Source organism: Pollachius pollachius (genome assembly GCF_949987615.1).
Source record: "Pollachius pollachius genome assembly, chromosome: 12".
In the NCBI taxonomy this organism is placed as follows: Eukaryota; Metazoa; Chordata; class Actinopteri; order Gadiformes; family Gadidae; genus Pollachius; species Pollachius pollachius.
The window spans coordinates 20746709-20760207 of record NC_136945.1 but is presented as its reverse complement, the minus strand read 5'-3'; the positions used below and the strand labels follow the sequence as shown (position 1 = coordinate 20760207).

The 13499-nt window shown below is 48.0% G+C and overlaps 1 protein-coding gene across 1 annotated transcript; it reads left to right on the top strand.

Moving 5' to 3' along the window:
* Positions 1 to 3113: 3113 nt before the first annotated feature.
* LOC307083967 (potassium voltage-gated channel subfamily A member 3-like) lies at positions 3114 to 4697 on the top strand (the record flags this gene model as incomplete). Its single annotated transcript, XM_079748052.1, has 1 exon — positions 3114 to 4697. One exon carries the CDS (start codon positions 3114 to 3116, stop codon positions 4695 to 4697), a length of 1584 nt encoding a protein of 527 aa, XP_079604178.1.
* Between the last annotated feature and the right edge of the window lie 8802 nt (positions 4698 to 13499).

Below are 13499 nucleotides of genomic sequence, written 5' to 3'. Positions count from 1 at the left end.
CATAGAACCAAGTGCCAAGCAGTAACAATTGTTAGGTGAACCCATTCCCCGTATACAACCAAGATAGCTAGGAAAGTTGCTACACAATGCCAAGTACTATTTTTAATGCAAGGACGTACAACATTCAATAAGTGAGTAACATAACATGCGTCACATAACTTCATGTTAAAACAGCCCGTGCTCACTCTAACTTGAGGAAGGTTTCAGTCCAACAGCCACGCGACCCTGACCCTGACCTCTCTTGTAAAGACTGTTGTTGCCTGAATATGTAATGATCGTGTTCAGGCGGGGAGTACATCCAATGGACGGCTGATCGATCTCTCCTCATCTATTGATCGGGTCTACTGTGAGCCTGGGGCAGGATGGGATGTCAGGAAGAGGGACTTGTTTCCCTCTACTAAAAGTTTACAAAGTTATTGTTTTTTTTGTTTATTCTTGTCATCTGACCCTCTATGCTCCATCGACTGTTAGGGTTAGAGATAGGGGAGAGCTTGTATTTTGGGCATATTTGCATTTTTTCTTCCAGCCTTCATCAACCGGAGAGTGAAGAGAAGAGTAAACTGAAGATTAGAATAGAGGGAATGATACGGTGCATATATAGGACCTCAGGTGGGAATCAAATCTGCGGTCCCTGCAAGGAATACTGGCTTTATTGCGATTAAGTGGGTTGAGAGACAGAGCCTCGTGGAAAGAGAGAGTTTCTCCTGGTCATAGGTCGAGGTGATATCGAACAAACGCAACTTGTGATGATGTCATTTGTGAGGTCACTCTCATTTACATCGAGAGACCAGGGGGTGCCGATGACCTGAACCTGCACATCCCAGAATGACATAACAGACTTATGTCATGGTAATCGGTGCTCCAGAGAACTGAGTGAAGAATGGGAGCGTTTCGCTCTCCAGTGGGAAGGCCGGGGAGCAGAGCGGATCAGAGACAATATACACCCACCCTGCGATACAATAACACACACAATGAAGTGTTTATGATGGGATGTGTTTATGATGGGATGCATGCGGCGCAACCGGGTTGCACGATGGACTCGGTACTCAGTATGCAGAAGCGTTCTTCCATGGGGGAAGAGGGAGACTCTGCGTCAGCTGTGATGTGCTCCGATCCGGTCTGGACCGGATCTGGTTCATAACCCGGTCTAGATCTGCAGGCGGGCCGCTGGGGACCTCCATCATTAAATGGGTCTCAGGATCCTTTCATCTCGCCCTGTTTGTGGGCGAGATGTCTCACTCTCTCTTTCTCTCTCTCTCTGTGGGTCGTGTGTGGGGTCTCCCACCCTCTCTCTCTCTCTCTCTCCCCCTCCTTTTCTCCCTTCGACTCTCTCCCTAACTTCTGTTTATCAAGCACAAAATGAGAGCCTTTGAGATACATCTATATATTTTCAAATCTATGATGGTGATATCTGACTAATCCATCATCAATAATATCATATGATTAAATATAAAAACGTATGAAACACACAAGAGCTCTATAAACAACATGTAGCACTACAGTGTGGAAAGATTTATAAATCGTATTTATCCCTAAACACACCCTTTGAGTTAGTTCAAAATCCTACCTAAAAATACTCTTGTAGTGTTTACCTTTCCTTGATTTATTTACATATAATAATGATCATTTAGGTAGGCTCAAATTACTATTTGTACTGTTGATTAAATTGTTTACAGTCCCTTCGATAATCGCATGTCGACGTGTCTTCGCATTAATCAAGTCAGACATCGGCATTTACCTTTTCATGATTCTATCCGCACTAATGAGTGAACGATATAGCAGTGCGTGCTGTTCTCATACCTGAAGTATTTCTAATCAAGTTTCAAGACGTGGCGGAGCCGTGAGTCCTCTTGTGAAAGAAGCAGCGAACGTCATCAAACCAAGGCCACAGGAGAGGCGTGCGCAGGTGTAGCGCCGTCGAAACACAGGAGAACGCAACGCAACGGATTACTTTCCGTTTGAGTTCGCACGACCTCCACAGCCCTCCTCCGTTAAACCACACCGACGCTCGGCTCTCCGCCTTGATGAGTCCCGAAAGCGAAACATGAATAATGAATGACATTGATTTCACATGTTAATCACATATCAGCCCTAAACGAGACGGATCATTCAGACCTTTGTTTGAAGTCCATCCGTCACACCTTCGTGTTCTGCAGTAGTGATGGTCATTCATCGGGTCTGTCGTTCTATCGTTCCTGATCCACGGTTTGAATGAGGTATCTGGTGTTACACCAGATACCTCATTCAAACCCTCCTGCAAGGGGTAGGGACGGGGGGGGGGGGGGGGCTAGTTAAAATGGAGCAAGTTTCTTGTGTTGCCAGGTTGGGAGGTCAGTTCCCTGCGCGTATTGATGTGTCGACAGGACGCACATGTTTCAGCACCATGGATAGCTCATTATACCCTCCCTCTCTCTCTTTCTCTCTCTCTCTCTCTCTCTCTCTCTCTCTCTCTCTCTCTCTCTCACACTCTCTCTCTCTCTCTCTCTCTCTCTCTCTCGCTCGCTCTCTCTCTCTCTCTCGCTCTCTCTCTCTCTCTCCCTCGCTCTCTCACACCACTTCGGTTATGTTGTTTGTTTATTTGTTTTTATTAATCACGAAATAATCCACAACCACACCAGTTGTGTTGTTATGAATGAGCGACCGAGCCGTTACTCACGCGCGAGGGAAAGAGGCGTGGACGAGTCGGATCGAGCCGCGAGTGTAACGGGTGCGAGCACGCACACATACACACACACACACACACACACACACACACACACACACACACACACACACACACACACACACAAACACACACAGTCTCAGGGTTTCATTCCATGCGCTGTTTTCTCACGTTGGTCAGAACAGAAGACGCGAGCTGTTAGCGTTGTTCTAAGCGCCGACTTCCGATTGGACGTCTTCCGTCAGTCCCCCGCGCGCCGTGGGCGGGTACAGACACTGTGTTCGCAAAACAGAAACGTGCGTTCCGCGGATGGGCATCACTTCTCCTCACGGTTTGGGGGGGGAGTACACGCCGATCGAGGGGACGACTCCCGCGATGACATGTGAGCGCTCCGGAGCCGGGGTTTTGAGAGAGGGACGTACCACACTTTCTCCGCCCGGATACCACCTGTATGGATGAGGACTTTCTCGCGCCTTTCGCGTCGTCCCCACCGACCTCCGACCGGGGAGAGACCCCGGCAGAGTTCCTCCGCGGGGGAGACGCTGGGGTGGGGGATCGCGGCATGACGGTGGTGGACAACCTGCTGGAGGAGACGGCCGCGCTCGCCGCTCACCTGCCGCGCGCGGAACGACGCGGCAGTGGCGGAGGCGACGGCTGCTGCCAGCGCGTGGTCGTCAACATCTCGGGCTTGCGCTTCGAGACGCAGCTGAAAACTTTCAACCAGTTCCCGAGCACGCTGCTGGGAGACCCGCGCAAACGGACGCGTTACTTCGACCCGCTGCGTAACGAGTACTTCTTCGACCGCAATCGGCCAAGCTTCGACGCAATCCTGTACTACTACCAGTCGGGGGGTCGCATCCGGAGACCCGTCAACGTGCCCATCGACATCTTCTCCGAGGAGATCCGCTTCTACCAGCTGGGCGAGGAGGCCATGGAGAAGTTCCGCGAGGACGAGGGCTTCATCAAGGAGGAAGAGCGGATTTTACCCAACAACGAGTTCCAGAAGCAGGTGTGGCTCCTGTTCGAGTACCCGGAGAGCTCGGGTCCCGCCCGGGGCATCGCCATCGTCTCGGTGCTCGTCATCCTCATCTCCATCGTCATCTTCTGCCTGGAGACGCTGCCCGAGTTCCGGGACGACAAGGAGGCCCGGGGGGTCCCGACCCTGGTCAACGGCACGGCGTCCGCCTCCGACGGCGGGCCCAGCCCCTTCACCGACCCCTTCTTCATCATCGAGACGCTGTGCATCATCTGGTTCTCCTTCGAGCTGCTGGTGCGGTTCTGCGCGTGCCCCAGCAAGACGGCGTTCTCCAAGAACCTGATGAACGTGATCGACATCGTGGCCATCATCCCGTACTTCATCACCCTGGGCACCGAGCTGGCCGAGACCAGCCAGAGCAGCGGCGGCCAGCAGGCCATGTCCCTGGCCATCCTCAGGGTCATCCGCCTGGTGCGGGTCTTCAGGATCTTCAAGCTGTCCCGCCACTCCAAGGGGCTCCAGATCCTGGGCCAGACCCTCAAGGCCAGCATGCGCGAGCTGGGCCTGCTCATCTTCTTCCTCTTCATCGGCGTCATCCTCTTCTCCAGCGCCGTGTACTTCGCCGAGGCGGACGACCCCTCCTCCAGCTTCACCAGCATCCCCGACGCCTTCTGGTGGGCGGTGGTCACCATGACGACGGTGGGCTACGGCGACATGCACCCGGTGACCATCGGCGGCAAGATCGTGGGCTCGCTGTGCGCCATCGCCGGCGTCCTCACCATCGCGCTGCCCGTGCCCGTCATCGTGTCCAACTTCAACTACTTCTACCACCGCGAGACGGACGGCGAGGAACACGCCCAGTACCTGCACGTCAGCAGCTGCGAGCACGTGGGGGCCGGGCCCCCGGACGCGCTGGACGCGCGGACGTGCAGCAGCCCGTCGTCGCTCAGCAAGTCGGAGTACGCGGTGATGGACGAGGCCTTCGGGCGGCCCGACTACGGCGACACCGAGAGCCACCAGAACTGCGTGAACATCAAGAAGATCTTCACTGACGTGTGAGGCAAGAGAGACCCTACGTGGGGGGGGGGGGGGGGGGGGGGGGGGGGGGAAGATATCAGACTACTACACTGATGGACCTTCACGGTGGGGGTGGTGGGAGATATCAGATCGCTGACCGGGACTTTGGAGAGTCCTTTGCTGTGTGTTGGGGGGGCGGGGGGCGGGATATTAGACTACTAAACTGGTCATTCATGAGGGAGCTGGAAAGACTTTCACGGTGGGGGGGGGGGGGGGGTGGCGGGAGATATCAGCCCGCTGCATGGGTCAAGCAATTTGGAGAGACCTTCGCTGGGGTGGTGGTCGGAGATATCAGACCACTGCATAGGGCCATGAGGGGCCTGGTTTGGAAATAAGCTATACGTTCTTGTCCATATCTGTCGATGGGATGTCGTGTCACGTGATGCCTATAGCGTGTGGTGATCGTGGTGGCGTGTTCGAGTCCCGCAGTGTTGATGTAGCCTACACGTATCGTCTCCTGTGCTCGTGGGTTCAGATGTCAGTATAATAACCATGTAATAACCATATGAAGGTTCAATATTTAATATCATTATCTGTTATGGTCTGTGGTGTGTCCGACTCTAAATGTCTATTTTGGATCTTTATTTGGGTGGTTGTCGTTGTGGATTTTTAATAACAAGTCAAGCAATTCCAGAGGTTGTTTTTTGTACCCTCAAATCGCCTATAGCCTCTACCAAATACACATCACTAGGATTCGGCCCATTGGTCCACAGCCAGGGACCAGGGAACTGGCAGAGGGGCATGAAGGCCATCCATTTATTTTTATAATACAAAACACATATATAATACATATATATATATCTTCTATACCGTTTCTATGTGCCGTGTTTCCAGTGTGTTTGCCTATAAACCTTTTAACAGTACTGTAATCTGTCTCTGTTCGGACCCTCTCTCCTCATTCCTCATCTCGTCTCCTCATTCCTCATCTCGTCTCCTCATCCTTCAAGAACTACAACATGGGCCTGAGAATGTAGAGCAACATCCGGATAAATACTGACTAGGTTTCTTTCTTTGTTTCTTTCTTTCTTTTCTAGTCTTTCTTTCTTTTCAAATCTTTCGAATCTTTCTTCGGAATTCATGCATTTCGAACACTTAAATGTTATGACACTTGCGGCTGTTTGCACCTCTAGAATACAAATAGTAATAATAATAACAATGATGGTGAGGATGATGATCACCATCATCATCATCCTCATCATCATCATCATCATCATCATCATCATCATCATCATCATCATCATCATCATCATCACCCTAATCTTCACAATGATAATATAATCGTGTTCCCTGATGTTGTGGTGGGTCACATGACGTCAGGTAATGGCTGCCTGTATGTTTTGTTATCGTGTTAAGGTAATGGCTTTAGAAAGTGGTTACTTGAAGAGAGGAAAAGTCTATCACTGCATAATAACCTAAAGCATCTACTGCTGTCATCACAGGCTATTTATAACCATTGGAATAACACATTTCTGAATATGAATAAGGAATAGCCATATTCTCTGGGCTGACAGTTGAGAATGAGGGCACGGTAAATTTGTCAATGGAAGCGCAAAGAAAGGAGCCCCGCCTTTTGATCCGGTATCCATGACAACGGCTGTTTCCCGGGAAACCCCTTTCTGATGTGGCAGCAGCAGCTTGGTTTGGCAGCATCTTAATCGGTGTTTACCGGGACTTTGGTCGCTTGGTTATGATGACATTACGAGAGCGCCGCGGCAGACACACACAACACACGGACGAGTTTGAAGTTTGTTTTTTAAGATGTTTTAGATGCAAATCACGCGTTACATCTGCCGTGTTGTTGGCATGCCAACTGTGGCTGACGTCAAACAGTCTTTTGACTGCAGTCACCCAAGGTTATAAAACCCTTCACCAAAGTAGAGGAAAGTAAAAATAAGACGCTTGCAAACATTTATATTAAAGAAGAAGAAGATGATTAAATAGTTGAAAAGTTTAAATAGTTGGCACAGTACAGATGACTCACACCAGTCATATCTGTATGTATCTTCTATTAATATTGTACAAACGATCTTATATGATTTATACAACACAAGGTGTTTGATTTGAGGTTGAGTTTGTGCATCTTGGTGGCTGTGGTGTTGGAGCGCAGCTCTCTGCTGCCACCAAATGGAGGTCTTTAGTCATTACAAGAGACTGCAGAACGAGTTGGCACATGCGTTGGGTCTTGTGACGCTCAATAACACGGCAAAAGCTGACTGAAAGGGGCAATATAGTTCCTATTTAACAAACGTTGAATCAACAAATGTTAAATAGGAAACTATTTAACAAATGTTAATTAGGAATATGAAAAAAATCTACAATCAACAAAATGTAAATTAATTTGTGTACAATTATGTAAAATTATAGCATACTCAATAATAATAATACTCTTTTTTTTTTCTCGTACTTAACTATTAGTGTAAGTTGTCTTGAAATGCAACAGTGTCAGTCCTAACGACTGGTATATGAGGTACTAGATATTTTCAGGCAATAACCCTTTTAATGGACGAAAAGATACCACTAACCTACCACTAGGACTGCTACTACTATTAATTATACTGATGACGACAATGATGACGATGATAATGAGGATGATGACGACGATAATGATGATTGAAGATGGAGATGATGATGATGGGGATGATGACGACGGGTGCGATGATAATGATGACGAGGAAGAATTCTAATTTCTCTCTTGCGCAATTATCAATAAATGATGACACCGCAATTATTTGGATAGGGCCCATTTCATACAATTAACAATAGAATAGCAGGAAATCACAAGAGGAATGTGATATACAAACGGTGTCAGTAGTGAACCCCATCAGGGACAGCAGGAGGCAGGAGGGTTAGTTGCCTGGGTTTAGAAATTAGCGAGGACCAGATTTCTTTCTATTAATGGATCTTATTTACTGCATTTCTGGACGAGCAAAGGTCATACCGAAATGACACCTACAACCACAAGCCAAGCTATACTACACGCAAACTCATTATCTATAATTAAAAAGATACAGAGGGACTGGTTGGCAAAAACACATTTGTTAATTAAATTCAATTCAATTTTATTTGTATAGCCCTTAATCACCAGTCTCAAAGGGCTTAACAGATCAAATATTTATGACACCCCCCTTTACCCAAGCCCCCGCAAGGGCAAGAAAAAACTCCCTTAAATCAGCAAGGAAGAAAACTTGAGAAGAAACGCACAGTAGGGGATCCCTTCTTCCAGGGATGGTCAGGAGTGCAATGGGTGCCATAATTGACATACAGGTAAACCCATGCAAAACATATTAAATTGATGATGGGGTGCTGGCCGGTTAACCATGAGGAGAGTCCAGACAGAATAGTGAACTAGAAGGGAAAAGTACATATTGGAAGTGTATACTGCTATTAATTTAGTAACTGCATTAACAAAAGCACAAACAAACAAGCAGTGGTCTTCACATCGCATCTTTATAGTTTTCACGCCCCTAAGTTTGAAACGCAAGACTGTAGAGGTGCGTTTTAAAGGTCCCATGACATGCCACCAGGTGTGACGTGATTAGCCGTTAAAAGCCGTTTTGGAAATCTGCCCCTCATGACATCACAGGTGGGCGTGTCCACCTAGATGTGTGCTGGATAGATCAGTCTACCAGCCTACCCAGTGGACTGTAGCAAACGTTGCTCATCTATCCGTCACACATCTAGGTGGACACGCCCACCTGTGATGTCATAAGGGGCAGATTTCCAAAACTGCTTGTAACGGCTAATCACACCACACCTGGTGGCATGTCATGGGACCATTAAGTTTTGCTTTGAATAGTTCCACAGAGTCAGCTTCTCTGGTCACCGGTGTCAGCCTATTCCATAGGAATGGGGGCTCGATAGGCAAGCGCTCTCTGTCCAGCCGATTTCATTTTAACCTTCGGTAGCGAAAGAAGGCCAGCTCCCGAAGACCGGAGGAACCGAGAAGGACAATAAGGAACGGTGAGGCCCTTCAGGTAGGATAATCCATGCAAGGCTTCATAGGTTAGCAGTAGCACCTTAAAATCCAATCTGGAAGTTATTGGTAGCCAGTGCAAAGAGGCGAGAATTGGAGTGATGCGATCAAACCTTCTCGTTCTAGGCAGTAGTCTAGCCTCAGCATTCTGTACAAGCTGTAGACTTCTCGTGGTAGACTTAGGTAGACCCGAGAACAATGCATTACAATAATCCAGTCTTGATGATATAAGTGCTTGAATCTGTGTCTCTGCATCTGCTGGCTATAACATTGGTCTGATTTTTGCAATGTTTCTCTGATGGAAAAATGCAATTCTAGTTATACTTCTAACATGTTAGAAGTATATCTAGAAGGTCAAAGCACAGCTGTTAAAATACTATATTATTTTGTGTGTGTGTGTGTGTGTGTGTGTGCGTGTGCGTGCACGTGTGTGTGTGTGTGCGTGCACGTGTGTGTGTGTGTGTATTGTTAATGTATTCAACTCATGATTATACAGATATATATTGCCGATTATAAATATTGTACAAATGATGATAAAACAATAATAATCATATATATAAAAAAAATATTAATTAGGAAATAATGACGAGGTCCGAACCTTGGTGACCTCATAGCTGGCTATGACCATGTGCACGTGGACCGCGGTCAATCTCCCCCCACCAGGTACGAGGAGCCCCTCCCCCCCACTCCTCCAGGTGCGCCTCCCTCAGACGGGAAGTGCTGAGTGCCAGCGTTTCCTCCCCGTTTGCGGCCGTAAATAGCACAGCCATGTTTATTTTTAACCTGCGGCGGGTGAAAGCGTGTCTCGGAGTGCGCTATGTGCCATCCATCACTCCCCCCCCCCCCCCCCCCCCCCCCCCGTTGGGGGGGGGGGTGAGCAACACACCTGTGCTCGACGACGTGGTCCGATGCTGCAAAACAAACCGCCGTTTCGACGTTGGTTCTTTCGTCTGGATTATGCAATTAGACGTTTTTTTTGCGTGCTCGGATTATATGGGACAAGGACAGTATGGATGACCTTTCTTCATCCCTTTGGGAAATGTGTGCGTCACATTGAAAGAGGATATCAGCATTAAAAAGAGATGACAACAAATGTTACATAGGTATATTAAAAACATCTACAATAAACAAAAATTACAAAAAAAGTATCACATACCCAATATTAATACTAACCATAATGTGTCTATGTATAAATATTTATTTTCTTTCTCACTCTTAAACTATTAGTGGCAGAATAGTCCGAGAATAAAAAAATAAATTGCATCTCTGATCTATATCGCATAACACGAAATTGAATGTCAGCACTTTGCCAGGACATTTACTGGGTGAATTTATCGAGGTAATGCACATCTTTCATTGACCTTCTTCATCTTAATAACGTCTTCATCCAACGGATTTACAGGTAAGTACGGCCGGCATGCAGTCATCATCGCATCAAGGTTACGTGCTGCCTGTGAAGGCAGCAGCTTTCTCCCTCCGAATCGATAAAAATAGAACATTACCAGACAACAAGGGGCGTAGCATCACTCAACACGGGGATGAGTGCTCTGAGACAAGGTGTTCCTAGAAGTGCCCGTAGTGGGGGTGGTAAGAGGAGTGGTGAGGGTGTGTGACCCCTGACTGAAAGGTTCAGGGTTCAAACCCCGGTATCTGCAGTTTTGCCTGGCTGTGGGTACCCCTTGGGCAGAACCTCTAACCTGCTGTACCTGTGTGTGTGCGTGTGTGTGTGTGTGTGTGTGTGTGTGTGTGTCAGTCACAGCTTTTTTATCTTTTATGACCTGTATCTGAACAACTGGAACAACCTGGAAGTGGCTTTGGATAAAAACATCTGTTTAGTGAAGGAATACTGGTTTGCTGGTTAAATGGTGAACAGACTGCATTTAAACAGCGCTTTTCTAACCAGTGGCCACCCAAAGCACTTTTCAATATTGCCTAACATGCACACACACTTTCACGACGGTTTCAGCAATGCAATGGGACAGCCAGCTCGTCAGGAGCAGTCATTGTTCGGGTGTCTTGCTCTGGGCAACCACTCAGCTGGGAGGAGCCAGAGATTAAACTAGCAACCATCCGGTTATACTAGCAAACCCACTCTACCTCCTGAGCCACATGCCGCCCCGGTTCAGTTCAATACCCCAGCTTTAGAGAGAGAGACCCCCATACCAGTGATGCTGATAATAATAATAATGCATGGTATTTGTATAGCGCTTTTCGGCCACAGACTTTAGCTCAGAGGAGTGGTACAGTCTGGAGGTTCAGCTTCAGAACCCATCTTCATGTCAGTGGGTTTTATGCATGACTGTATTGACAGAATGTGTGTGTGTCTCCAGCAGGCAGTGAACGGTAACTAGCACGTTGCTTTGGTTTAATTCAAGTGACTGTTCTTTATTCTCTCGACCACTCCCTACCTCTCTCTCTCTCTACCTCTCTCTCTCTCAGATGTTACATTATACATCCATCTATAGGTGATGGATGCTACCACACAGAGAGACTGGATGAGTACACAACCACATACACACACACACACACACACACACACACACACACACACACACACACACACACACACACACACACACACACTCTCTCTCTCTCTCTCTCCCTAGCTCTCTCTCTCACCCTTTGTATCTCTTTATCCATCTCTCACTCAGTCTTCAATCTTTCAAGCTGTCTCTCTTCTGTTAGTGAATGAAAAACATTCTTAACCTTTTCTGACCATTAAAACCCTTTACTAGGTCTGAGAGGATCACGACGCAGATACAAAATAAGGATACCATTAAAAAAATACAAACCAACCCTAACCTTAAAAGTAACCTGATCCTAAAACCAAACCCTAACCTGACCCTAAACCAAACCCTGACCTGACCCTAACCCAAACCCTGACCTGATCCTAACCCAAACCCTGACTTAATCCTAAACCAAAACCCTAACCTAACCCTTAAACCAAGCTATCTCTTTTTGTTAAACGTTTGAATGAAGGTTTACGAAAAAAATTGACCAAGTAACGAAGTCTGAAGTAGTTAAAGTGTCAGAGAATTGGCGGATGGCTCCGCCGTCCTCCCATTGACTTCTATTGTAAAAAATTAGTATTTTAAAAGTAGAATATCTTAAAAAAGAAGAAAATATTTTTAAATATAAAAAGAAGTGTGCGATTCCAAGCTAATCTGACAATTTTAAAATTGGAATGGAGTCTCTAGGTGAAAAATTGAGGAAGGAGATAGGTCCCAAAGTTTGTAGAAAATAATAAAGAAAGAAGAAAGAAAGAAAGAATGAAACTTAGGAAGAACAACAGGTGCGTGCGGCACGCAGCACTCACCTAATAAAAAATATAAGTCCATATTTATATTTCATGGCCGGTTACCCCCTATGGGGTCGGGACCCCTGCGCTGAGCATCCCCCAGATGGCAGATTTACAGCCTGATTGATATACACCCGTCTGGTTGACGATCGTAGGGAGAGACAGCAGCACACACACACACACACACGCACGCACACACGCATGCACCCACACACGCACGCACACAACCACCCACACAAACACACACACACACAGAAACACACACACACAAACAGGCACTAAGGCACTGTTCAGGTAAGGCTCTGGATCTCTCCTTGTTTCTTCCAGCCCTCAAGCTGCCAGGTCAGCTTGAGGGCTGGTATTGTGCCAACTACCCTTCTCTCGTCATGGCAACAACCCCCCACCAGGGGGGTTGTTGCCATGACGAGAGAAGGGTAGGGGGATGCCCCAGAGCAGCATGCTACCTTTAATTACCCCTCCCCCCCTGCCCCTCACCCACCTCCCTTTTCCATCTCCCCTGGGAGGAGTCCACCAGAAGACGCCAGGCTCCATAAAACCATGACCCAGAACCCCCCCCTACGAGGCCAATAACACTCAGCGGCACCATCAGTCTGAGGTGTAAACGCTGAGAGGAGAGAGTATACTGCAGAAGGGCAGGTGAAGGGCGAGCTAGCAGGTTGTCTTTATGGGCTGATATATCTTCCCCCCCCCCCCCCCCCCCGGGACCATCTCCTCTCTGATAGGACGGGACACGCAGGACAAAACTGCAGAAAGTGCCTTGTCACCAGGCCGCCACCTGTAATACCGGCGGTGCTCAACAGGGGCCCTTGGGGGACGGGGGGTGCAGGAGGGATGTCACCTCCGAGCCTCCGCCCGCCCACGCCCGCTCGCTCCACCCGTCTTCGGAGACGGTCGCCGTAGCAACGCATCGGAGGATGAGCGAAAAAGTCATTGAGGGTGGTGGAGTTTTTTTTTCTTTTTCTATTTATACATTGATACTGACATTCTGTCCCTCATCTGGTGGGAAAGATAAACCAAAAAATAGGAAGCAGTTCCCGCTCTCTTGAGGCACAGCTGCTCAGTGCGTTTCGCCGACTCATTTTTTGCAGCGGCTAATGTGAAAAGGTAAAAGCGAAACGTGATGTTAATGACATCGCGTCGGGCTGCTGAGTAAGGTATGGAATACGGTCCGTACAGCGAGCGATGCACATATAATGACCGTGGAGAGAGCGCAGGGTTGAAATGACTCATCGCTGCATTAGCAGCACAGAGGTCGGTTTACAGGGAGGAGGACGCAACCTCTGGCCCCTCGCCCAGACCTCCAGATGGCCAGTCAGGAACGCCAGACGGGCCCTTCATGGTGCTGGGGAAGGTGGTGGTGGTGAAGGTGTGGGGAAGATGTTTCGTGATAGATGGAAGAGCTGTCCAGCTAGGCTCTGATTGTAGTCTTTCTGTCCAGCTAGGCTCTGATTGTAGTCTTTCTGTCGATCTAGGCTCTGATTGTAGTCTTTAT